A 25,450-nucleotide genomic window follows, 5' to 3' on the forward strand; every position below is an offset into this window, starting at 1 on the left:
GTGCCCCGAGGGGCTCTGAGCAGTGTCTCTTTCCCAGCTGGCCCGGCAGTGTTTCGGTGTCTTTCACAACAAGTAGTGTCAGCCCTGGATAATTATTCAAAAGGTGTTGCCAAAAGGAAGACCCTAGCTGTCACGAATAGCCATCTGTGCCAATATGGGGGTAGATTACAAAAGGTACCTGTGGTTTTATTATTATCTTTAAATCTCTTTTGTATAATGAGGCTGATGGAGTAAAAGATTCCCACAGAGCTCAGCCTGGAGCCACGGAGCCCAGAGTAGGGCTCCCTGGCCTCCCTCCTCTGGTTCTGCAGCTCGGGTCAGCCGGCTCCTACCCCAAGGCTCCCAGGGTCTGGTCTTAAGGGCCTGGCCTCTGGGCTGCCTGGAGCTCGCCCAGAGACTGCGCGGCTTCTCTGTGGGCTGAGCACACCTCCGGCAGGGACTGGCCCTGCCCATGTCCCCGCCCCCAGAGGAATCCCTTCTTTGACCTTTGTAATTATTCCTGTTCAATCTTCCTTCATGTTTTTTCCTTCCCCTTTTCAAGGTGCTCAACTCCTGCGCTCCCTCCAGTGTATTAAGGATGTGAGTGAAATTGATGACTGGGATGTCTCAGGTCTTTATGATGATGAATGACTTTCACTGCCAAAGCTTTTATTGTCTGTGATTTGGGAAGAAGGGGGAACTGATATATCAAGGCTGCCTGTCACACCATTTAATACAGTTATAAATCCTGACGTCACTAACTGGTGGTCAGGAGCTGGAGAATTCCACCAGCCGCCGCTTTGCTGAGCCTTTATGGATTTTTTTCCCTCTCGACTTTCTTTGCTTGACTGTCACAGTTGTGTTTTGGGAGGGGGGATGGGAACAGCTGGATGGTGACTTTAAAAATCTCAGGGGCAATCTGGTCCAGGGGAGAAAGTGGGAGGCCTCCCCACTCTAAAGTAAGGGGAAATGGCAGGCCTTTGATTCTAAGGTGAGCAAAGAAATTGTTCAGTGAAACCAATTCCTAAAAGTATGCTAATAACTTCTTGCCTGTGCACCACCCTTTACAGTTGACGGATTGATTTTAACAGCTGTTATTTTTCAGAGCTTCCTTCCATCCTTTGGGGGTGGGGGTGTGGCAGGGAGAGACTTGAGCCCCATTTTGCAGAAGAGGAAACTGAGGCTCGGCAAGGTGAAGCGACTTGGCCAAGGTTATGCCACACCAGGCAAATGCAGAGGGCAACTCCCTGGATGAAGTGACAGAGCATCACTGTTAGGGATGGTGGTGTCAGACAAGGCATGGTATCAGGCAGCCCTGGGTTCCCATCCTAGACTCTACTGTCTAGCTGCCGGTCATGGGATGGTCACTTCAACTTTATAACCCTCAGTTTCCTCACCTGGAAATGAGAATAACACTCTTCTCATAAGCCTGTTATGAGGATTCAATGAGATAATGCATGGAAGAGTCTTAGCAAGGTTCTGCCCCCATCAAAAGTGCCCAGTAAATGTTTTTAAAAGATGGAACTACCATGAGAGAAGCACGTGGTAGATGTCACAGGAGCAGAGGAGGGCCACCTATGCCTTCCTGAGCTTGTGTGGGGAGGTGGCCAAGGAAGGCTTCCTGCAGGAGGTGACACTGGAGTTGATTGGAATGAGTAGGAATTAGCCAGGCTCGGGAGGGCGGATGAGGAAGAACATACCAGGCAGAGGGAACAAGTGAGAGAGGCAGAAACAGCACCAGGTGGGTGAGGAAGAGCCAGCAGCCCCAGGAGTGGCGAGTTGTGCAGCTGAAGATGAGAAAAGGTCAGACCACAGAGGCTTCCGAGGACCTGGGATCGTAACCTCTGGATCCTGGGGCTCCTTGAGGGGTTTTAAGTAGGGGGCGGCATCTTCCAAGAACTCTCTCTGGGGACTTGACAGAGGGTGAACGTAGTGTGGACGAGACCAGCAAGAAGGCTGAACTCATCGAAGATGGGTGTAAAAGTCCAGGAGAGAAAGGAGGAGGACCTGCACCGAGGCCGTGGATACGAGTATGGAGGAAAAATTCTGAGGGGTAGAATTGGCGATCGTCAGATGTAGGGGATAGGTGAGACACGGAAGTCAAGGATGGCTCCCCTGGTTGGAGTTTGGGGGACTGGGTGGATAATGGAGCCACCAGCTGAGACAAAGATGACAGGAAGAAGAGCTGGTTTGGATATTTTCTGGTGGCCCAGGGACGCCCAGGTGGAAACGTCCAGAGGGTGATGGAGGAAGGGTTAGGGCTGGTGATACCAATTTGGAAGTCATTGGCATGGAGGAGATGGGTCACCTAGTGAAGATGCATAGATAGAAAGGCCTGAGAGCAGCAGAGCTCTAGGAAGAAACCGGAGAACAAGGATGGCTAGAGAGAAGAGGCCATGGAGAAGTCTGGGAAGAGGTGATTGGTGAAGAACAAAGCAGACCATGAATGCGCTCCATCTGGGAGCCTAGAGCCATCACAGCCCTGAGGTGGGAACAACAGAATTCTCTCTGGCTGCTTAAGTAGAACTTAAGACTCTCAAGAGGCCCACAGGACCAGGCTTGGAGGCTTCACAGCCAGGAACCACACCTGAACCACACCTGAAACAGTACAGAACTGGTCTCGTGGAAACGCCACACCTTGGCCTGTGGACACAGAGCCCTCAGCTCACGTCGCTGTCACTGGATACCAGATGTCACCAGTAGAACCTCTATCCCACAGGCACCTACGTCTCTGCGTCACTTGCCTCTAGACTAACGACTCACACACGTGTGTCTACTGGACGGAGCCAGGATGGCGCCTGTGCTCCAGCTGCAAGGGAGGCTGGGAGGTCAAGCTCCTGACTTCTGCTGTGAGGAGCCTAAACTCTTAAGGTGGAAAATTCCCAAAACAAAAGAAGGGGGCTTCCCTGGTGGTGCAGTGGTTACGAATCCGCCTGCCAATGCAGGGGACACGGGTTCGAGCCGTGGTCCGGGAAGATGCCACATGCCACGGAGCAACTAACCCCGTGTGCCACAGCTACTGAGCCTGTGCTCTAGAGCCCGTGAGCCACAACTACTGAGCCCAAGTGCCACAACTACTGAAGCCCGCGCGCCTAGAGCCCGTGCTCTGCAACAAGAGAAGCCACTGAAATGAGAAGCCCGCGCACCGCAACGAAGAGTAGCCCCCCGTTGACCCAGCTAGAGAAAAGCCCGCACACAGCAAGGAAGACCCAACACAGCCAAAAATAAAATAAATAAATTTAATAGAAAAAAAAGACTGTGATAAAATGTATTAAAAAAACCCCAAAAAACAAAAGAAGGGTGTTCAATGGTGTGAGTTGGCCAAAGATGTTTGAAGAATTAGGGAGCGAGCAAAGAGATCCAAGCTAGCAGGACTGAGAAGCACCATGGCTTTGGCGGTTAGGAGGGTCTTGTTCTTTGAGTCATTTATTGACTACAGTTAACCCCTCCCATAGGATTTGAGGCATCGTTAAATTCAGACCCAAGGACGTCTGCACACAGGTCAGAAAGCACCCAAAGAGAGGGGGAAGTGACTGTACTGGTCACCAGGAAAGCGCTAGAGAGAAGCTGCAGTGGGCCCTGGAGCCTGGAGGTGGGGTTGGGCTGTTTCTCCAGGATTTGATGACTCTTGCTGAGTAACTGGACTAAAGAGTAAGGGAGAGGGAAGAAGCAAGGACCCAGTGGCCCAGTCCCAGCCCCAGGGAGTTCTGGGGGTGACTAGAGGCACTTCCCTTTGCTAGAACTGAGCTTTGGCTGGCGGCTTTTCTCCAGTGGGCGTGATGGAAAGTTATCACCCATTGGTCTCAAAGAGAAAGCTTCCTGTTCTTAAGGACACAGACTCCCAGTACCTGACATAGGGCTTGGCCTAGAAGAAAGGCTTGGAAAGGTTTTCTGAATGAATGAATGAACCAGTAAGCATTTCTTTGGCCCCAGCTGAGCACCACGCCGCCTCCACGGGAAAACAGATGAATGAGTGGGACACCGTCCCTGCCCTGGAAGGGTTCAGTCTTGTGTCTTCTACTGACAGCCATCCTGGGCAGCCTGATGAGCGCTGTGACGTGGAGCGCGCACAGGGGTTCCGAGAGGACTAATGGGTGGGCAGGGCAGGGCGGGGCGGGGCATCTGAGAAGGTTTTCTGCAGGAGGTGGCGTGAGTGGTGTTTGCCCAGAGCCGCCAAGGCAGAGCAGCAACATTGCTGAGGTTTGGAGGCAGCTGGGGGAAAGCAAGCCATTTGGGACTGGAGCCGCGGCTGGGGAGCTGGAGGCTCCACTCCTCCAGCAGGAATGGAGGACAGCGAGGAGTCTGGACTTGATGCTGGGGTGGTGGGGGTGAGGAGTGCAGGGTGCATCTGCAGAGGGGCTGGGGTCCTGGAGGAGGCTGGAGCCAGGCAGGGAGACAGTTGAGGGGTGGGTGGTGACAGGCGTCTGCGCTGGGGCCTGAGCTGGCCGTGGATGCGCAGGGGCTGTGACTTGGTGATACCTCCCCCAACGCCCACCCAGGGGCACCGGTGGGAGAGGCTGGGCCGTGGGTGCCAGGGTGTCCAGGACGGGACTTCTTGGTCAGGGGCGCCCTCATGATGCCACTCCAGACAGTGGAGTCACGCGGGCTGCCTCCTGCTGGTGTGTGGAGCGCAGGCAAACCACATGAGATCCCATCTCGCTCCTAATGTGCACCCGAGGACAAAATTAGATTGAGAAGTAAATGGGGCCGAAAATTTCTAAAGCATTTCCCGTCAAGAAGCTGTGTGATTGCGCGTTTTAATTCTCCCAGCCCTCCTGCACGGTGAGGTTCATTTTGGTGGGGACGGCCGAAGCAGAAGGAGCTCGTGATGGGAGGGGAACCTGGGCCCTGGGGCCTGGGCAGGAGGGGATGGGAGAGGCCTTCGACCACGTGCTGGCCATGAGTCCAAGCTCCACGATGACCTGGTTTAGACCTCAAATAAACCTGTGAAATGGGTATTATATCCCATTTTGTAGACAAGGAAACTGAGTGGCAGAAATTAGGGAACCTGCTGAGACCACAGAAATAGTGCTTGGTTGCCGGGGGTAGCAAACACCGGCCCTCCGGACTTTAAAACTCAAGCTGATGCCACATTGGGTTGTATGTTTGAATGTTTCCATTTTTTCACCAGAAGGGGCTCTGGCTTCTTCCTCCCTGTCATTCTCATTTCCTCCATCTCTCCTTCCTCCATGTCCGAAGCCCAGGAACCCTGGGAGGCAGGGCAAAGGGTATATCCCCATTCTGTGGATTTGGAAAGCGAGGCTCACGGAAGTGCAGTCATTTGTTGGTAGCACAGAGGGAAGAAGCCAGTGGCACATTCTGGGAAGTCTGATTCTTGTGTGTGTTCCCCTACCTGGTCCTGTCCGGCAGGTTCAATAAACATAGAGATGTGACAAAAATCGCACACACGCACACACGCGCACACACACAAATCGCACGGCAGGTTTAGATACAAATGGGCAGGAACCTGGCTTGTTCACCAGTGCCCACACCTGTTTGGATCGGGGGCTGTGGGAGCTGGAGGGCCTGGGCCTACTGTGTGAGGCAGTCTGGGAAAGGCCTCGCCCTCAAAGGGGCTTCTTCATTCACCTGCAGTATATAGGCAATTAGTGATTTTCCAACAATTAAGTTTTTTATTTCTGTTTTGTTTTGTTTTCGTTTTTGTCAAGAAAACTTTTGTTCAGATGAAATCTTCCTGGGAAGCCTTTATGTAAACAGTCAGAATTGAGGTTCAGTGGCTGAGAGGGTGGCCATCCCAGAGGCCCCCCGAGGAAGGTGCCCCAGGAAGCCCCAGGGAACACAGCTGGAACCCCTGCCTGGTTGACCTTTCGTGTCCTTTGGGCTCTGGTGCTCTCCAGTTCCAAAGTGGCTTTCAAGACAGTGTGAAGGCTACTCACACAGCGTGTGTGTTCTCTTCTCAGCCTCGCTCTCAGTGCCACATCTGGGACCTGATCCTCCTACCTTACACCCCAGATGCCCACCCACCTCACCCCAACTTCTGCCTGTGCCTGAGGAGACTCAGACCAGTCCCAAGCACGCTGCCCCTCGAGGCTCATTCACTGGCATGACGGGACCCACCAGTACTGCCCACCGGCCCTGACAGCCCGAGCCCTGTTCCCGATCCCCCTGGAGGAACCTTACCCCCTGAGACCCAGTTCCAGTCCTGCCGCCTCCAGGAAGCCTGCAGTCCGATTACAGGAACTGAATCTCAGGGCTGCTCTTTGCTGCATGTGGGATCTTTGCTACTCTGAGCCTCTCTAAGCCTCGGTTTCCCCAGCTGTGGTCACTGAGATGGTGAATAACTGGCAAATTGAACCCAGGCTCGATGGACTCGTGCACTTGTCCCCACGTGATGCCCCTGCTCAGTAGGGCCCGTTCCGTGTTGCACGAAGCACTCTCACTTCTGTGATCCCATTTGGGTCTCCTGATGGCCCAGGAGAGGGGCAGGGCACGGGCAATCCCAGAACTGGCAATGGCTTGCAAAGAAGAGCCCAAGCTACGCTGGGCTTCTCAGAAGCCCCGGCAGCTGACTCGGCCTCTCTGGGAGGGGAGTGCTGGGGAGGGCTGGGCTGGTGTTTCAGCAGCCTGCGACGCAGGCCAGCGGCACAATTTAATGCGTGTTCTCTGCAGCACATTAACTTGCCGTGTACCCTGGGAGGTGCCTCTGCGGGGTGGGCTTGGTTTTCCTCGGCAAGCAGCACACCTGCCCAGCCTGTGTCTCGTGTGGGCCCCCTCGGTGGTGGTTTCCAATCTTACTGTGTTGTTTGGGGAAACAATTGGAGGGAGAGGGTGTCATCTGGTTCGACTCTGTTGGTTCTGGGCCCATATCTCGTGACATCCCCCGGCCTGTTACCCTCTAGACCAGAAGTGGATGGGCCAAGGCACTGATTTAGGATTTGTGACAGGCCTTGGTCCCTTTTCAAGAGATCAGAAGCCTATCTGAGGCTTTTCTGACTTCAACATGTACCTATTGACTATTTCTTAAAATAAATGGGCTGTCAGCCCGACGTGGAAGGAGGCTGAGAACCTGATAATACACATTCCTCAGGCCTCTACCATTGTCTGATCTCCTCCCAGGTGGGTGGCCTGGGATCGGGACTCTGGGTTCACAGATGAGAATGTTCAGAGAGGGGAGGATCTGCCTGAAGGCCCAGTAGGACGTGGAGGGCGTTCTGACTCCCAGTCCAGGGCTTTTACACTCGGTCCTCAAGCCCTGACCTCACCCTTTAGCTGGAAAGGTCCAGTAGGTGCTTCCCACCATGCTTGACTTCATTTCAAACCCACCCTAGATTTGGAGCTTGGTGGTTAAGAGCACAGGCTGCCTGGTTTCTAATCCTGCCCCACAGCCCTGCCTGTGCAACCTCAGGCAAGTTACTTAACCCCTCTCAGCTTCAGTGGCCTCCTCTAAATACTGGAGGGAATTAGAAGCGTAGCTGGGAGCACTTACATGGGCCAGGCACCTTTCTAAGGGCCTCGCCTGTAGTAACTCTTTCATCCCTTTTTTTTTTTTTTTTTTTTACTACTTTTGGCTGCGTCGGGTCTTCGTTGCTGCACGCGGGCTTTCTCTAGTTGCGGTGAGCAGGAGCTGCTCTTCATTGCGGTGCACGGGCTTCTCATTGCAGTGACTTCTCTTGTTGTGGAACATGGGCTCTAAGTGTGAGGGCTTCAGTAGTTGTGGCGCACGGGCTCAGTAGTTGTGGCTCGCCTGCTCTAGAGTGCAGGCTCAGTAGTTGTGGTGCATGGGCTTAGTTGCTCCACGGCATGTGGGATCTTCCTGGACCAGGGCTCGAACCCGTGTCCGCTGCATTGGCAGACAGATTCTTAACCACTGCGCCACCAGGGAAGCCCCTCTTTCATCCTTTTAAACACTCTAAGGAGGTGGTGTTATTATTAGCCCCATTTTATAGATGAGGAAACTGAGGTGAAATCTTGCCGAAGATTACAAAACAACTAGTCAGGAGCAGAGCTGGGATTTGAATCCAGTAGTCTGCTCCCAGAGCCGGTGCGTGTAACCGCTAGGCTCATCCTCTCAGTATCAGCAACAGCAATAATAATACTTCTACCTTGCAGGATTGTTTTGATGATTAAATGAGACAAGGCGCATAAAGCACGTAGAAGAGTACCTGGCAAATAGAGCTCAGCAGAGCTCCAGCCATCGTACGTGAATTCAGCTGCACGGCGGGGACACCCAGCGGTGGGTGGGTGAGCTTTCTGAGACTTTCCACCTTCGTGTAGAGTATGGCTTCCTTCTTCACTTACCGTCTTTCACACTTCGTTCTTCAAATGATTTATGGGGCACAAAGGAAGACAGGCGGCCCGAAAGGGCAGTGCGCTTGCGTAGGGAGTGGGCAGTGAGGGGCTCAAGCCAGGCACTCGCCTCATGCACAGTCACCCCACCAGGGAGGAACTGTTGCGGAGCCTTCCTGCTTCCTTACACATGTGAGGAAAGGGAGGCTGGATCACTTGCCCAAGGTCACACGGTGGGTAGGAGTCAGGACTGGGATTTGGGCTCTGGATGGGCTTGTGTTTTTAGCTAACGGTGTGGTCTTTGCTGGGTTGGCAGTGGGGAGCCATTGCATGTTCTGACAATGGCTTGAGGAGAGCAGAGCCACACTTTCAAACACTGATCTGGCTGTGCTTTGGGGTGAGCTATGGAGCTATGGTGGCACCACTGAGTGTTTGCTCTGTGCTGGGGGCTTTACATGCATTTGTTAACTTAATCCACGCAGCAACACGATGAGGCAGATCTTCATGTACAGATGAGAAAACGGACACAGAGAGGCTAAGCAACTTGCTCAAGATCACACAGCCAACGAGGGTGGACCCAGGGTCAGAATTGAGACTGCCAGGCTGTGGCCTCTGTCCCTAACTACCATGCCACACTGTGCCCTTTTACAAAGATTTAAAGTCCCCCAATCTAGAAGGTCACCTCAGGGGAACTCGTTGATTTCTGTGTATTCACTTATTCATTCCACTTTCCATTTAGTAATCGTCTAGTTTATGTATAAACCAATTCTTGGGAAGGAAGAGACTCCCAACCATTAGATTTGGGAAGTGTGTTCTGCGTTAGCAGCCTGGGGTGGGTAAACGTGATGAGAATGTTGTCAGCCCTGAGTCAGGGTGGCGGGGGGACTGGGACACCTCCAAGTTTCAGTCCAGCCATGGGACTCCATGGTTCCGAGACATTGGGAGGCAAGAATACATTTTCAATATCCTCCAGCCAGCTTGGGTGGGTGCATACCATAACCAGGAGTGGAGGTGAGGAGGGTTTCCATCAGCAGTCGTATCTCCTGGTGGTCTTTTCCATTGCCATGCACCGTACAAGGGTTCTCCAAGGACCCATCCTGGACTGAGATGGACAATTGGGCTTTTCTCCATCTGCTACTTTTTTTTTTTTTGCGGTACGCGGGCCTCTCACTGTTGTGGCCTCTCCCGCTGCGGAGCACAGGCTCCGGATGCGCAGGCTCAGCAGCCATAGCTCACAGGCGCAGCCGCTCCGCGGCATGTGGGATCCTCCCGGACCGGGAAACGAACCCGTGTCCCCTGCATCGGCAGGCGGACTCTCAACCACTGCGCCACCAGGGAAGCCCATCCATCTGCTACTTATGATTATATAGGTCCCAAGCCAACTTTCAAAACACTGGTTTGTCATATCAGTTTCTCAGATAAGAGATGCACATAATCATGCTGGAGAGACAGAAGTTCACCCTCCTCCAATGACAGCACCCAGGTTCATCTCCGTGAATCAGCATCCCTGAACCTCGACCGCTGCAGTGGCGAAGGCTCTGGAGGTCTGCAGGCAGGCAGTTTGCCCTCCGCCAAGCACCCCAGACTGTTGAGGTTTGGGCTTCTTATGTCGGATTATATTGTTTTCCCGTCTCCATCCTTGCTGCTCACCTGTCACTTCTCCTAACATCAGTTTGCCTGGCTCTATAAGTCTCTCTCCCTCTTCTTATTTTGCTGTTTTCAATCTGCTGGCAGCTGGGAAACCAAGCCACTGAGCTCGTTGGAACTGTGTGCAGATGAGGACCCGGCCTGCCGGAGCTGGTACCCAGGGGGGCTCTAGGGACAGGCTTTGTGCCCACCTTTTGGCTACTCACAGCCAGATTGTCAGGACTGAGGTTCCCTGATGGCATATTTTGGATGGGCGGGACATCACTGCATTTTCTGTCCGTGCAGGGCTGGTTGCTGGCGTGGGGGAGGCCTGGTGGGACCATAAGCTGTGGATCTTTGACTTGGCCAAGATGCTTCTGGCATCGTGATGCTGTCCTTGAAAGCAAGGAGTTCCCACCATGACAGCTCTGGCCCAGAGCTGCTGAGGTGGGAGCAGCGGGGGGGGGGGGGGGGGGGGGGGGAGTGTGCCCTTTGTGCATCCTAGATTCATTATTACCTCCCCTTCAAGACCGTCAGTGAGCCCCTTGGGGCACAGACAGTGTCTGATTCTTAAGAAAAAGTTCATTTTAAATCAGAAAGTTCATTTTGAATAAAAAGTAATACATGCATGTGGTTAAATATTTAAACCATACAGAAAAATATAAAATGAAAAATAGTTCTCCTTTGCCCAACCTCAGCCCTCCCATCCGTAATCGCTCACCCCAAAGTTAACCGTGTCTTGTGTATACTTTCAGTAACATGTTTATGCATCTATCAGCAGATAGATTTATCCACTTTTTACTGGCACAAATAAAATCACACTGTGCACAGTGCTCTTCTGCACTTTGCTTTATTCACTCAATAATGTATATTGGAGCTCTTTTCACAGTCCGCACACTCAAATCTGCCTCATTGTTTTTCAGAAGTGTGCAGTATTCCATCACAGGGAAGTATCATAATTTATTTAATCCAGCCATTATGATAGACACTTGGATTGTCTCCCTCCCTCCCCACCTTCCCTCCTTCCTTCCCATTAAATGTAAACCTTGGTGTACTTTTCTGTGTGTTTCCGTAGGTAAAGTCCTAGAAGTAGAATTGCAGGTCAAAAGGAGGTGTGTTTTGTTTTTTGCAATTCACCTTTTGAAGAAGAATCATGAGGGGAGGGGGGTGGTAAAGGTAGGGACTCTGGCATCAGTTGGCCTCAGTTTGCCTCCAAGTGCCACCATCTTATCTGCAAATTAGGGATTATAAAGGTTTATATCTCCCAGGGTGGCTGTGACGCTTAAATGAGATCATACATACAAGCACTTCGAATGGTGCCTGGTGCATGGTAAGAGCTGAATAAACAATCATTGTTATTGTTGTGGATATTATTATTATTACTGTTATTATCATCTCCAGGTCCTCTGGTGCTAGAACTCAGTAGGGATCAGATAATGCATGAATGAATGAGTGAACAAATGAATGAGTGAAGACCTGAGCTAGCCCACAGTGGCCCTTGCTGTTCTCTTGCTGTAAATACTGGCTTCTGCCTCTCCCTGCAGCAGCACCTGTCCTGGCAGGGATGCCCGGAACCATGAGCGCGGCAGAGCCACTTTGCAGTCTTATTCACTAGAACCCTGCCTTTGTTGGTTTATTACGTTGGATCAACAGTTGCTAGTTGAGGCAGATCATGTCATAAATGTACATGGAAATATTGACTGAGCCCCAGTATCTGCTCTAAAATTCCAGGCAGATGAAATTCAAACATTTTCTTGAAATTGTAACACAGTTGTTGGAGTCCGGAAGTTCCCAGTGATTCCCGGGGAGCAGATGAGGTCGGTTGGAATGAAGGAATGGGGAGGCTTGAGGCTGCAAAGTAAACAGAGCCCTGAGGAATTCTCAGAGTTGTCTTCCCTGCTGGACACATCCAGATTAGATCTTTAGCCAGGGCAATTAGAGGAGGGCTAATCAGAATTAGTTGAAAGTGGGGATTAAGTAATTTGGGGGAAAGAAATTGAGGGTTATTCTTTCTAAGTAAATAACACCGCCTAAACTAATGGCTGATAAACCTGTCATTAGGAGCTGGGGCCAGGTCTGCTTTAATGACTGGATAGGCCCCTCTGCAATTAGCACATCATTGTGTGCAGGCAATTGGACTACTCCCTCATTGCCAGCCTTTCCCCTCTAGGTGAAACACTCCCCCTGCACTCCCCAGCTCACACACCCTTTGCTTGTGGCAGTTCTGAACAAAGGGAGACTCCGGAGCAGCCCCTGTTCAAACTGTCACACATTTCAAACGCCAGCTGGAAAGAATGAGCCTGGTGGCATACGCTCTTCGTGTACACACACGCCGGGGGTTTGTGCAGCAGGATTAATCCCCTTCCCAGATCCTGGGTGTTGGGTTGTTCGTCTCTCCCTCTCCTACGGTGGCAATTGTTTACTGTCACCTGCTTTGGTGTTGGTTGAAAATCTTCAACTCATCTCACTCACGGTTTGTTGGCTTTTTCCTATAACGAGTGTCAATGTATAATTTTTTAAAAATTAAGAACATAGCTCATGTACAAATAGAGAATGAACACATGAAGATTTTACTCAACTCGTATTAATGAGCGAACCTATAAAAAGATAAAAGTGGTTCCAAGAGGGCTTCCCTGGTGGTGCAGTGGTTGAGAGTCCGCCTGCCGGTGCAGGGGACACAGGTTCATGCCCCGGTCCGGGAAGATCCCACATGCCGCAGAGTGGCTGGGCCCGTGAGCCATGGCCGCTGAGCCTGAGCGTCCGGAGCCTGAGCGTCCGGAGCCTGTGCTCCGCAACGGGAGATGCCACAAGAGTAAGAGGCCCACGTACCGCAAAAAAAAAAAAAAAAAAAAGTGGTTCCAAGAACATTTGAGGAACAGGGTTTATATTGTCCATGGAGAAAGGCATTTTTTTTAAATGTTGGAATAAAATTGCTAGATTAGATACAAAATTGGTTAATGCCCTACAGGGCAATAAACCCAAACCTTTGGGGTTATCTTTTCTACTTGATAGAAATCTACACATTAATGTGTAACTTCCCTATTTCTAGGTTCTAATCAAACAGTAAAGAATCATCAAACACAGGTATATTCTCTTAGAAGTATGATCCTTGGGTGTGCCTGTTAAATAGTGCCCCGTGACATTGAAAGGCTATGCTCCCCACCTTTATGACCTTTTCTTTTTAAGTTTTCATAATGTTTCTTAACATGCAAAAGGCTTTCTCATGGTTCTGTGACTCTGAGGAAGTGTTTTCTGAGAAAATGTTGTAGAAGTAGAAGTGTCTGCAGTTCTGGTTAAATTATTGAACCAAGATAGAATCAAAAGTGTTGGCTTCGGAGCCCTCACTGAGTTCCTGCGCGATTCCAAGCTGTCCTTCAGGGTGAGCTGAGCGGTTTGGTGGCTGGATGCCGGGGCTCTGGAAGAGCAGCCTTGACAGGCCATCCAGACAGACGGTAGGGCAGGGACAGGGCAGGGGCTGAGGGGAGGTTGCCAGGAAACAGAGTGAAGGGAAGAACAGTCTGACCTGGCAGGTCGGGCCAGGGAGGAGAGGGCACCAAGGCAATGGAGAGTCAGGAGGGGCTTGGGGACTGACTGGGCTTGAGGGAGAACGGGTGTCTTGGAAGCTGGCATGGCTGGGAGGCTGGGGCTGTCCCCGCCGCCCCCAGAAACAAGGAAGATGCCAGGAGGTTAGGATGGCCCCAGGGAGCTGGCTGTGGTTGTGCCCCAGTTTCTCAGCAGTCGCCTCCTGCAGTGCTTTTCCTCCATCCCCTGGCCTGTTCTGCCCAGCACGGTGGTTACTCTTTCGTAGTTACCTACACCCAGGCAGGGCTCATGTCCTTAAAAGGCCTGGCAGCTGGTGAAGCTGGTGGGGGTGTTGGTGTGGGGAGGTTCAGACAGGATTCGAGAGCTTTGAGGATAGGAAGGGCTGAGATTGGCCGTCTGAGGGCTAAACATGGGCTTCAGATAAGTTTTCTTTGGCCCTCAGTGTACATATTAGAAACTGGATTTGAGTCAACATTCATGTAGACAGGCGATTCCCAAATGAAATGAAACCAGCTTCTTCTGAAAACTAGCCACAGCCGAGTAGGAGCTGCTTTCCGGGCCAGGTGCCTGGTCGCCCTTGTGGACATTTGGTGAGGGGGCCGTGGCAATAAAGTGCAGGTCGACGGCCCCCATCTCCTGCCGTAAGTTCCTTTCCTGAAGACAGAAACAAGACTGATGCTTACCCTCCTTTCACTAGGATTTAATCCAGGGGCCCCAGGGTACCTGATGCTTTAGGCAGGAGTGCTGAGGCTAGGCGGGCAGGAACTTCCATCTCTATAGCAGCTGGCCCGGCCTCCATTTCCAACAACACAGGGGTAAAATGAGGCCTCTGACCTATAGGATGTTGGAGCAGAAAAATCCCTCAGAGGCCATCTGTTCCCACTGCTTGAGTGTTCTGATGGGAAAACTAAGGCCCAGAGAGGTGGCAGAACTTACCTGAGGTCACACAGCAAGTCACCATTGCCCCGGCCTGGGGTGTGCAGGCTTCCTGGGCATGAAGAGTCCCCAGTGGATATGATCGCCAGTTTGGAAGGGACTTTGCCTTCCCCAACCAGCTCCGCCATATTCCCTTAGAGCTTGGACTTTGTGGGTGGAGACTCCCCTCCTCTGGGCAGAACCTCCAACCCAGGGATGTCAAGGCTGGCAGACCCTCTCTGACCATTGAACCATCACCAGCATCCTGCTCCCATCTTGTTCACAATAATTCATGCCTTCTCAGTGGCTTGCTTTCTTCTTTCGCTCACACACACAGTCAGGCAGATAGAGGGGGAGTTTGGTTGGTGCCCTGCGGTATTCAAAATGAAGGGTTTGCACACTGTCAGGGTAATGAATTCTGTAAGGGTTTGAAGTGAGGGGATGGGAGGATCTCCATGTCATGTGTCTGGGAGTGACAACCCCCAGTGGTTAATTACTGCCACACGATGAGAATGGAGCTGGTAGCAAAATGAGATAAGTTCATTATGAGCTAAATTTGAAGTTAATTGGATTCAGATTTCCCCCCATTAGTGTACATAGGGAGAGCCTACCTAGAAATGGCCTGTATGAAAAAGAAAAAGTTGCATCCAAACAAAAAAACAGATAAATCAGGGCTAGTTATCTTGTGGAGTCCATGATGAAGGGCTTTCTGAGATGTTGATGAGGTGGGAACCGAAGTTTCTTTCAGACGGGAGAACCAATGTCTTTTGATTAATTTCACCTTGGCAGACGTTTTCTGAGCACCTACTGTGTGCCCGGCCAGTGCAGGGAAGGGAGGGATGTGAGCAGCTCTTGCTGTCTGGGGACCTCCAGTTTACGGGCAGGAAAAGGACAAGTGCCCAGTGCACTGGGGGAATGTGAGGCATTCTGGTGCCAGAATGCCTAAGTTTGGATATGGCTCCATTTCTTACTAGCTGTGAGACCTTGTGCAGGTACCTAACCTCTTTGTGTTTTAGTTCCACATCTGTAAAATGGGGATAATAGTAGGACTTACCTAACAGAGTTTCTGAGGATTAAATTAAATCTACAAAACACAGTGAACAGTGTTTGGAATGCTGCCTAGTGTTAGAACAGTGCCTGGCATATAGTAAGTGCTGCAAAAAAGTTAACGATCATGATTATCAGCTGTACGACCTTGGGCACATCAACTGCTTGAGGCCTTCATTTCCTCATCTGTAGAGTGGGGAAAATAATAGTACCCACATTCTGGGGTTGTTGTGAGTGTTGACTGAGATAAGGCATGTGAAGTACTGGCCCAGGGCCTGGCTCATGGGAACCTCTAAGGAAGTTGTTGCTCTGTTGGTTGACTAGTCACCAAAGTGGCCCAGATTCAAGGCAAGGGGACATAGACCCCTTCCCTCTACGAGAAGGCTAGCAAAGAAGACATGTTTTGCAGACACGTTTTAATACTGTCACAGTAAGCACCGCATTGTTTTGCTTCCAATAAATACGCTCTGTTTCCGATTACAAAAGGAAGACTGAAGCTCAGATGATTGTATTACTTTCCAAAGGTCACACAGCTGGGAAGTGGTGGTGCTAAGTTTGCACCCAGACCTGTGTGATTCCAAATTCCACACCCCCTGCCCGTCCCAGGAGTCCAGATTTGACTCTGGAGGCAACTGGGGGCCTGTAGGAAAGTTGAGCAGGTGAAGGTGGCTTCCTGCCCCCTGGAGCCTGACACCCTCTGCGCTGGCTTGAGCATCTCCTCCCTCGGGATGGGTCTGGCCTCCAGAGGCCACTTCCTCCACCAGTGTCAGCTAAGCCAGCCCTGCGCCCTCTCCCCTTCACTCGTTTGTATTTTGAGCATTCCAAACTCACACACCTCCAGGGCCAAGAGTCTACTTTTGTCCCTTCCCTACCATCATCCCTCTGTGGTTTTCCAAAGTTAGTCATTTGGAACCTGAACTTGAAGTTCCCTAAGGGTTCTGACCTGGGATTGTGTGGAGGACAGCAACCTGCTGCAAAGGCGCGGGGCAACCAGGGTTCAGTTCCTGGCTTCCATCACCCGTGCCAGGTGCAGCCCTCCGGCTCCTCGATCTTCTGCACAGCTGCACGGCACCCCAGTGTGTGTGCGCACCACAGTTTATTCACCCAGTTCTCTAGGCTTGGGCCTTTAGATCGTTTCCAGTAATTTGTAGTTAGAAATAGTGCTGCAGTGACTAACCCGTGTGTATGCATTTGCGTATTGCTGAAGGCGTATGTATGTTCAGGGTAAATCCCTAGAAGTGAGATTGCCTGTTAGAAGGGTAAACGCTTGTGCAGTTTTGTTAGGTGTTGCCAAATCCCCCTCCACATGGGGTTGTACAATTTTGCATTTAATTTGCATTTCTAGTATTATGAGTAAACTGAACGTCTTTTCAATTTGTTTGTCATTTTACATATATATATATAAATATTTTTGGTGAGTTTTATGTTCACGAATTTTGGCCATTTTTCTACGGGACTTTTGTTCTTTTCCCTTTGATTCTTATGTGCTCTTGATATATCAGGATAGTAGCCGTTTATCTACGGTATATGCTGCAAATAGTTTCTTCCAGTCTGCCATTTATCATTTGACCTTGCTTATTTTGTTTTTACCAGGCAAGAGGTTTTTGGTCTGTTTTATTAAGTAATCCAATTTATCAATTTTTTCTTTTATTGAATATTTTTTCCTTAAAGATAATTTTATTTGGTTTCAGAAACAGTTTAATACTATGTCCTTCCTACATTTTTGGTGTCAAATGACTTTTTCTTTTTAAAGATTATGCTGATGATAGATGGCAAGAATAAAAAATAACAGTGCTATTGAGATATACTTCACACAATGCACCCATATGAGGTGTACAACTCAATGATTTTTAGTGCACTCACAAAGTCATGCAACCATCACCATGACCAATTTTAGAACATTGCACCCCCCCCAAAAAAAAGACCTCCTATCCATTAGCAGTTCCTCCCTTCCCCCTATTTCCCACCCCCAGACTAAGGCAACCACTAATCTACTTTTTGTCTCCATAGATTTGCCTATTCTGGACATTTTATATTAATAGAATCATACAATATGTAGTCTTTTGTGGCTGGCTTCTTTCACTTAGCATAATGATTTCAAGGTCATCCATGTTGTAGCATGTATCAGTACTTCATTCCTTTTTATTGCCAAATATTCCATTGTATGGATACACCATATTTTCTTTATCCATTCATCAATTGATGGATATTCGAATAGTTTCCACTTTTTGGCTACTATGAATAATGCTGCTTTAAGCATACGTGTACATGTTTTGTGTGGACATATGTTTTTGTTTCTCTTGGAGTGAATTACTGGGTCACATGGTAACTCTATGTTTAACTTTTTGCGGAACTTCCAGACTTTTCTGAAGTGGCTGCACCATTTTATATTCCCACCAGCAGTGTATAAGGATTCCAATTTTCCACATCTTTCCCAATGCTGTCAAAAATCTGTCTTTTTGATTATAGCCATTCTAATGGGTACAAAGTGGTGTTTCATTGTGGTTTTGATTTGCATTTCCCTGATAGCGAATTGGCCATTTTTGTATATCTTCTTTAGATGAATGTGTATTCAGATCCTTTGCCCATTTTTACACTGAGTTGCTTGTCTTTTTATTATCGAGCTGTAAGTGTTCTTTAATTATAGCCAATGCCTTTTCCACAGCTTTGATATAATCTTATGGTTTTCCTCTTTTGATATATTAATATGAATTCCCAATGAATGCTTTAATATTGAAGCGCCCTGGCATACCTGGCATAAACCTTATTTGGTCATGTGTACTCTTCTCTCTATATGTTGCTTCATCAGTGAGATAGTAGGGTTTTTTTGCATGCATATTAATAAATTGTGAGACTGGCCATTAATTTTCATTTCTGTGCACCTTTGTTCAGTCTTTAAATCAGGATCATTTTGCTAGCTTGGCAAAATGAAGATTTTCTTAGTTTTATGTATCCCGGATCAGCTTAATAATAGAAGTATGTGTTCCTTGAAGGTTTAAAAGAACTTGCCAAAAACAAAAACAAACTTGCCCAAGAAGCTAAATGGGTGAGGCACCTTATTTTAAAAAATAATTTTAAACAACTTTTTCTGTTTTTTCTAAGACGATTGGGCTGTTCATATTTTCTACCTCTTCTTGAGTTAGTTTTGCTAATTCATGTTTTCCTAGACCGTTGTCCCTTTTGACGAGATTTCCACATTTAATAGCTAGAGCGTCCACGCGTTTTCTTATGTTTTTAAAATATCATCTCTTCCATATCTCTGCTTGTATCTTCTCCTCATTCCTGACCTTGATATTTGTGTCTTCTTTTTTGAATCTTGCCCTAGGTTTGTCTGTCTCATTGGTCTTTTCAAAGAACAACTCTTGGTTGTATTTATTATTTATTATTGTGTATATTTATTATTGTGTCTGCTTTTCTGGTTCCAAATTCATTATTTTCTGCTTTTCTTTATCGATTCCTTCCTCCTCCTTTCCTTAGGTTCATTTTATTGCTTTTTTATCTAGCTTCCTGAGTTGAGTGCTTTGGTGAGGCACTGCATTTCTGCTTTTGGGATCAGGGTTTTAAAGCATATATAACAGTGGCAGAAACCGTTGAGGTTCAGATGTGACCAAAAGGACAGCCCCTGTTGAAGAAAGAACCAAATCCCAGGAGACAGGAGAGCTGGATTCCAGTCCCAGCCTTGCCTCAAATCAGTAGAGTGTCGTGGGCAAGTCCCTTCCCTTCTCAGGAGCCTCTTATCCATTTCAGGCAGACAGGTGGATGTGGACCTCGTGGGGCTTGGCCCCAGGAGCCCCCCTGCACCAGGCAGCCTCCTATCAGGATAATGCCTGCATCTTTCAGGAGGCAGATCTGGCCTCCTGCTGGTGTGGTCCTGGCTCCCACCTCAACACATATATCACAAAAACCGTGTAGTTGAATTTCCTTCTGCACGAGGGAGCCAGTAAGCCATGGTGACACTGTGGCCTGAAGGCAGGGCTCAGCCTGCTGTCCCAGCTGAGAGTCGGGTGGACAGAAGCACAGCCAGGTACCTGTGCAAGGCAGTGGAGTGGACTGGCTAAACACATGGTCTTTGCCACTGGATTGCTTGGGTTCAGACCCTGGCCCTTACTGTGCAACCTTGGACAAATTACTTGACCTTTCTCCGTCTCATTATCCTATAAAGTGGGGAAAGTATCGGTACCTTACCTCATGGGGTTGTTGAGGGTTAAATGAGTTGATGATTTAAAAGGCTGAGAACAGAGCCTGGTGTTTACAATTTCTATGTAAGTGTTTGTGGTTTGAGTCTGGGGCCGGGGCCGAGTGGTTGCTGCACGGGTTGGTAGGGAAGCCGATGCATTAGAACAGCCCCAGCCTGCGCTCTCTCTACTCGTTTCACAGTCTGGCCCCTGGCACCACGATCTTGCACCGAGCATTCTGACACTTGTGCTCACTCTGCTTCCTGAGACATCTTTTCAGTGGCCCTTGGGTCACCAAATCTCTGTAGCAAGTGTGGAGAAGACTGTGTTGGGCCTGGGTGCTCCCCCAACCCCCAACAGGATGCTGCTTAAGATAGAGGTGGCTCCTGGGCTGATGTTAGGAAACATGGGCCAGTTGCTCCCCTCTCCCTGCCGTGGGTCTCAGCGTTTTCGTCTGCAAAATGGCACAGGGGTTGGTCAAGAAGAGCTCTGCGAGCCCTTGACCCCAGATGGAGGGGAGTATTATGGCCTCCAGAGAGTTCCTGCTTCTCTAGCAGGGCCTTTCATCCACTTAAACGTTTGTAGGCCTCCGCCATTCCAGCTGTGGGGTGCAAAGACTTGATCCTGGAGCTTAGACTCTGTGCGGAAAGGAGCTGCCGTGGAGGGCTGTGGTTGCTGGGTCAGAAGAGGGAGGGGATGCGGGGGGGCGGGGCGGGGGAAAGCCTCTTGAAATCACCATGTAAGTGTGGTCAGTTCTGTCAACCCCACTTTTCTGTCTGATCTCAGCTCTCATGGGGAGTCACGTGCAGTTCGGGGGGCAATCAGGACTCCAGGAGGTAAACCTTGGGGCACCTGCTGTGCTGCAGCAATGCCGCATGTGAAGAGACACGAGCCATGCTTGTCACAAGCCAGATGCCCAGTCCAAAGCCAGGGAGGTGCTGAGCAGAGGGCGGGGGCAGGGGGCCTGCTGTTGAGCAGCTGCCTTGTGCTCTGTAAGGGTCTGGAAGACAAGCAGAACCTGTGAAATGAGGCAGCCTCTGGGCGCTGGCTGGACAGTCTTTGAGGGACTGGCACTAGAAGGGCTGTTCTTTCATATGGGGACCAATTTATAGGCTCATAAATGGTCGCTGCCTTGGAGTCTCTGGGGGGCATTGGTCAGAGATGGTCCCTCCTCTTTGGCCACCTGCTAGCGGTGCTGGAGCTCAAAGTCGTGTACTGTGTCCTGCTGGCAGCACCCCACTGGGCCCTAGGGGAGGCCCCTGGGCCCCAGCCTGGCTCTGCGGGGTCAGGGGCTGGTCCCCCACACCGCTGGACCTCTTCTGGCCTTCAGTGTCCACATCCAGAAGAGGGCAAGGTTCTGCCTTCTCTCCCTCCCTCATCCCAAGGCCGCCTTCTCTCCCTCCCAAGGCCACCTGATTTCCCACCCATTTCCCAGGATGGCTGACAGCAGGGGCATCCCTTTCTTTTAGGGGCAACTGCCGATTCCGCCCACCAGGGTAGGGTCTCGTCCTCAGAGCTCAGCAGGTAATCACTGCGCAGTCCCATCTCCCAGGGTCTGGATTGTTGGTCTTGTGCGTGAGCACCTGGGTACATACGTGTGACTGGCAATGTTTGAAGAGCTGTAGCCCTGCTCTTTCCCTGAGCGGCAGACCTCAGTGGCACTTCCCTTACACAGTTCTACCACTTTGGGGTTTTCTTCCACACGGCCTGGAACGCAGACCACTTGGCTGCTGCATTCATTCACACATTTTTTCATGAAGACCTACTATAGGTGCTAAGCCCCATGGTGGAGGCAGGTGTTCTGGGTGCTGAACAAGGTGTCACCCCTGCCCTCAGGAGCTGACAGCCTGCAATGAGGTGGACATGTGCCCACTGGATGTCTGCCCCCGAGGGCTGAGGCCGTAACCTCCATGTCCCACAGTCCAGAACAGCAGTGTCTGGTGTCAGGAGGTGCGTCCTGCACCATCACTGAATGAATGACAAGCTCTAGGCCCAAAGAGGAAAAGTTCAGTGAGGACCAGATACAGGTCTGAGGCAGGAAGAGCCCCACCCACTGTCGAGGAAGAGGAGGAGGGAGGCAGTTGAGCTGGTCTTTGAAGGCGGGTAGTGTTGGGCCGTGTGCAGAGGGCACAGCAGAAGAAAAGGTGTGGGATGGAGAAGTCCAAGCCCTGCTTGGGGAGTAGAGGGCAAGGGGAGCTGGTCAGAGCTCCAGTTTCCCAGGGGTGTGGCAGAGCCATCCCTGCTTCCTGCTGAGTGGAACCTGGGCGGCTGGAGGGGTGGGTAAGTGTGTGTGTGTATGTGTGTGTGTGTGTGTGTGTGTGTGTGTGTGTGTGCGCGCGCGCGCGCGTGCACATGCACGTGGACTGGGGGCACATTGGTGTTAAGCATCCAGACGTGACAAATGTGCAGATGTCCAGGGAGCTGTGGACATGAGCAGCTGGCCGTGGAGATGCTCACCCTGTGATTTGTTGCTTTGATTCCTCAGGCCGCGACTTGGCGAGCACGACCCTCCCCGGGTACCCTCCGCATGTCCCCCCCGCCGGACAGGGCAGCTACTCAGCGCCAACACTGACAGGGATGGTGCCTGGTGAGTTTGCACTGTCTGCGTCTCTGTAGCAGGCGACGTTCGGGGTTCCGGGGGGCATCCCCGCAAACAGCACAGATGACCTCTCTGCTTCTGAGAAGTGGACCTGAATAAATGAGGCAGAGGTCTGCACTGTCGGCCTCTTTCTCTGCAGCTGGGTTGGCAGTGGGGCTGGACCAGCCAGCGGCAGCACGTCTGAGGACATCAGAGAGAGGGGGGCCCTTGACTGTCGCTCACACACCCCTCACTGGCTACACAGGAAGCCTGAACACGGAGGGGGCCGGGATCTGGCCGAAGGTCAGAGAGGGGCTGGGACGTGCCTAAGTCACCCATCAAGTAGGAGGCAGAGCCACGACTAGAAGCCATGACCCAGCGTGAACCACCCTTAGACCAGGCAGGAGGGCCCCTGCTCTGGAGCCTCCTCCACACTGCAGGGGCAGTGTCCCCCCACCCATGGACTGGGGAGTCTGCAGGCCAAGGGAATGTGCCCATCTGGTGCCCATACCCCTCCTTCTAGCCCACCCAGGGGTCCTGCCCAAACAGCCCTAAGCCTCTTCCAGCCTCCTCCCAGCCCACGTCCCAGATGCGTGCACCCCAGGGCCTGAGGACCGACTCTTCGTGGACGGTGTGGACAGAGCTTGGACGTGAAGGCTGGGCGTCCACACCTGTGTTTGAGGCCGGGGTGAGGATGAGTGGGCTGGGCATGGGAAAGGAAGCTAGGCAGACCAGAGCTTGGGTGGGCTTTCCCCACGTAGCCAGAGCCCGGCGCAGGCGCCCAGGAGTCCCAGAATTCTGAACTCGCTCCTGGCCTTCCAGGTTATTACAAAGATGTATTTAACAAGGTAGGAGGACAGAGCATATTTCATTTAATGGCTTGTTAGCTTGATTTATGACTTTTAAATATGAGACATATGGAAAATGGCCTCCGTGTGTACTCTTGCCCTGGGCCTTGCCAACGCAGGGGAGGCCTGCCGGGTTCGCGCCTGCAAAGCCTTTGCCTTTTCTGCCGCCAGGATGGGCCGTGGCAGAGCACAGGGAGACACCATGCTCCGGGCAAGCGGAGGCAGTGGGACACACGCCCTCCTGCCCCCCACTCCACCCCCACTCATCTCTCAGCCCTCAGCGAGTTAGGGCAGCCTTAGGAGGATCCTGCCTATCCAGTAACGGCCCCTCCCATCTGTGGGGCCCTTTGTCAAGTGCAGAGTGCTTGCCCAGGAGCCCTTTGGTGTTACAACCTTGTGAGGTGGGCAGGGTCCCGAGGTTTCAGAAGGAGACTGAGACTCAGAGAAGTTAGGGAACTGGCCAAGGCTGCAGAGCTTGGTGGTAGGAGATATTGAATCTGGGTCTTCTGCCCTCCAGTTCAGCACTCCTGTCCTCTGCCATCGTGTACATTCAGTCTGTCAATGCACGCTTTCAGTGATAGCAGAGGGGGAGGCGGCAGCCCCGGGCCCTGTCCCGAGAGCACATTGGCAGGTGAAGCAGACGCCACCCGGCTGGCCCTGCTGGCTCCCTGCTGCCAACCCCAAAGAGGCCGAGTTCAGAGGAGCAGCTGAACTTTCCCGAGATTATCCAGACAGAGCCTGGCCTCCAGCCCCTGGGATTCTCCCAGCTCTAATTACCAGGCTCAGGATACAAACGGCTGGGGGCCTGGCAGAGCCCCCAGCGGGAACCGATGCCCATTAATAGTGGCAGCAGGAATCACAGGCCTGCACAAGGGTACAGTCTAACCAAACCTGCCGGCAGCAGCTGGACAGGGGCAGCCACAGGGCCAGCCGGGTGGTGTGGTCCCCTGGGACTCTGCAGAGAGGGAGGGCACACAGTGAGGAGGAAGGAAGACAAGCATTTTGGCAGGGGAGCCCCACGTCTCCCTCCTCCCCTTTTTCCTTCTCTTTCTGCTTTCTCTTCTCGTGCAGCTCAGCACTCCTTCAGTGCCAGAGCCGGCATCAGGGCTGGGACTCCACGCTCAGCAGGCAGGTCCTCAGTTCCTGTTCCTCAGTGTCCAAACCAGCATCACATCTCTGGGACTCTGTCTCCAAAATGATTTCCAAACTCATTCTTGGAAGGCTTCATGGGGCAGTGCTGGCCCGCATGCATGGTCTTTGCTGGAACTGCCCAGAGTTGGCCCAAGGCAGAGACGGCCCACCTTTCAGCAGAGCAGGTCCCGGGCCTGTCACTCAGGCATCACCATAGTCTGGCCTCAACTTGCCTTTCTGGCCAACTCTCCCAGCCCGTCCCCCTCCCTGACCGCTCGCTGGTCCCCAGCAGGCCTCTCAGACGGTCAGTGTCCCTCCTTATTCTGTGTCTCTGGCTTAGAGCACCTCCTGCCTCAGCCTGTTGGGATCCAGCTTCACCCTCCAGGGCTGAGCATAAACATCACCACCCCTGTGCCTCTGGTGAGGCCCTGCTCTGGGGACAATGCTTTACATTTGTTTGTTATGCCACGTGGACCAATTAGCTTTGCCACCAGGAGGTGAGCTCGCTGAGGCCAGGCCTCTGCTTTAGTCGTCCTCTGCACCCCTCATAGCCCATAACACGGAATAGGTACTTTTTTGTGAGTGTTGGCTGAGGGCGGAAGGGAGGGAAAATTCACATTGACCCGCATATGAGTTTCCTGTGGCGGCTTTAACAAATCAGCACAAACGCGGTGGCTTAAAACAATAGAGAAATTTCTCTCACAGTCCTGGAGCCCAGAAGGCTGAAATCGGTATCACTGGGCCAAAATCAAGGTGTGGGCAGGGCTGTCCTCGCTCTGGAGGCCCCAGGGAAAGACCCGTTCCTCTCCTCTGCTACCTTCTTGGGGCTCCTGGCGTTCCTTGGCTTGTGGCCGCATCATTCCAATGTGCAACTCTCTGCCCCATCTTCACATCACTTCTGTGTGTGTGTGTGTGTGTGTGTGTGTGTGTGTGTGTATCAAGTCTCCCTCAAGCTCTCTCTTGTAAGGATACATGTGACTGTATTTAGGGCCCACCCAGATAATGTGGGGTAATCTTCCCATTTCAAGATCCTTGACTTAATCACATCTACAAGGACCCCTCCCCCCACTTTTTTTGGTCATATACGTAATGAGCCCTGGTTCTAGGGATTAGAATGTGGATATACCACAACCTGTGTCAGGGTTTCAACTTTGTAGTTGTTCAGACTTCTGATTCATAACCCCTGGGGCTTCTGGATCTGGGAGGTATTCATTCAATTGTGACCGCAGGCGATACCATTTCTAGACCCGCAAGGGCATTTTGGCAGCGTTTGGAGAAACAAGCTGAGCAAGGTTTTAGGTGAATCATTTATCCTGTTTTTGTATCGCTGAGGCTGTTACACAGCGATGGTCTGTTTCGCT

At 51.3% G+C, this 25,450-nt stretch overlaps 1 protein-coding gene across 1 annotated transcript in view; it reads left to right on the plus strand.

The window, feature by feature from the left end:
- Positions 1-25,450, plus strand: part of PAX5 (paired box 5) — a 165,816-nt gene that overhangs the window by 100,983 nt on the left and 39,383 nt on the right. Inside the window, exon 6 of the mRNA XM_030884263.3 lies at positions 22,018-22,119. Coding sequence (XP_030740123.2) covers positions 22,018-22,119 — 102 coding nt within the window. The remainder of the gene's footprint in view (positions 1-22,017; positions 22,120-25,450) is intronic.

Source organism: Globicephala melas, chromosome 6, assembly GCF_963455315.2.
Source record: "Globicephala melas chromosome 6, mGloMel1.2, whole genome shotgun sequence".
Taxonomy (NCBI): Eukaryota; Metazoa; Chordata; class Mammalia; order Artiodactyla; family Delphinidae; genus Globicephala; species Globicephala melas.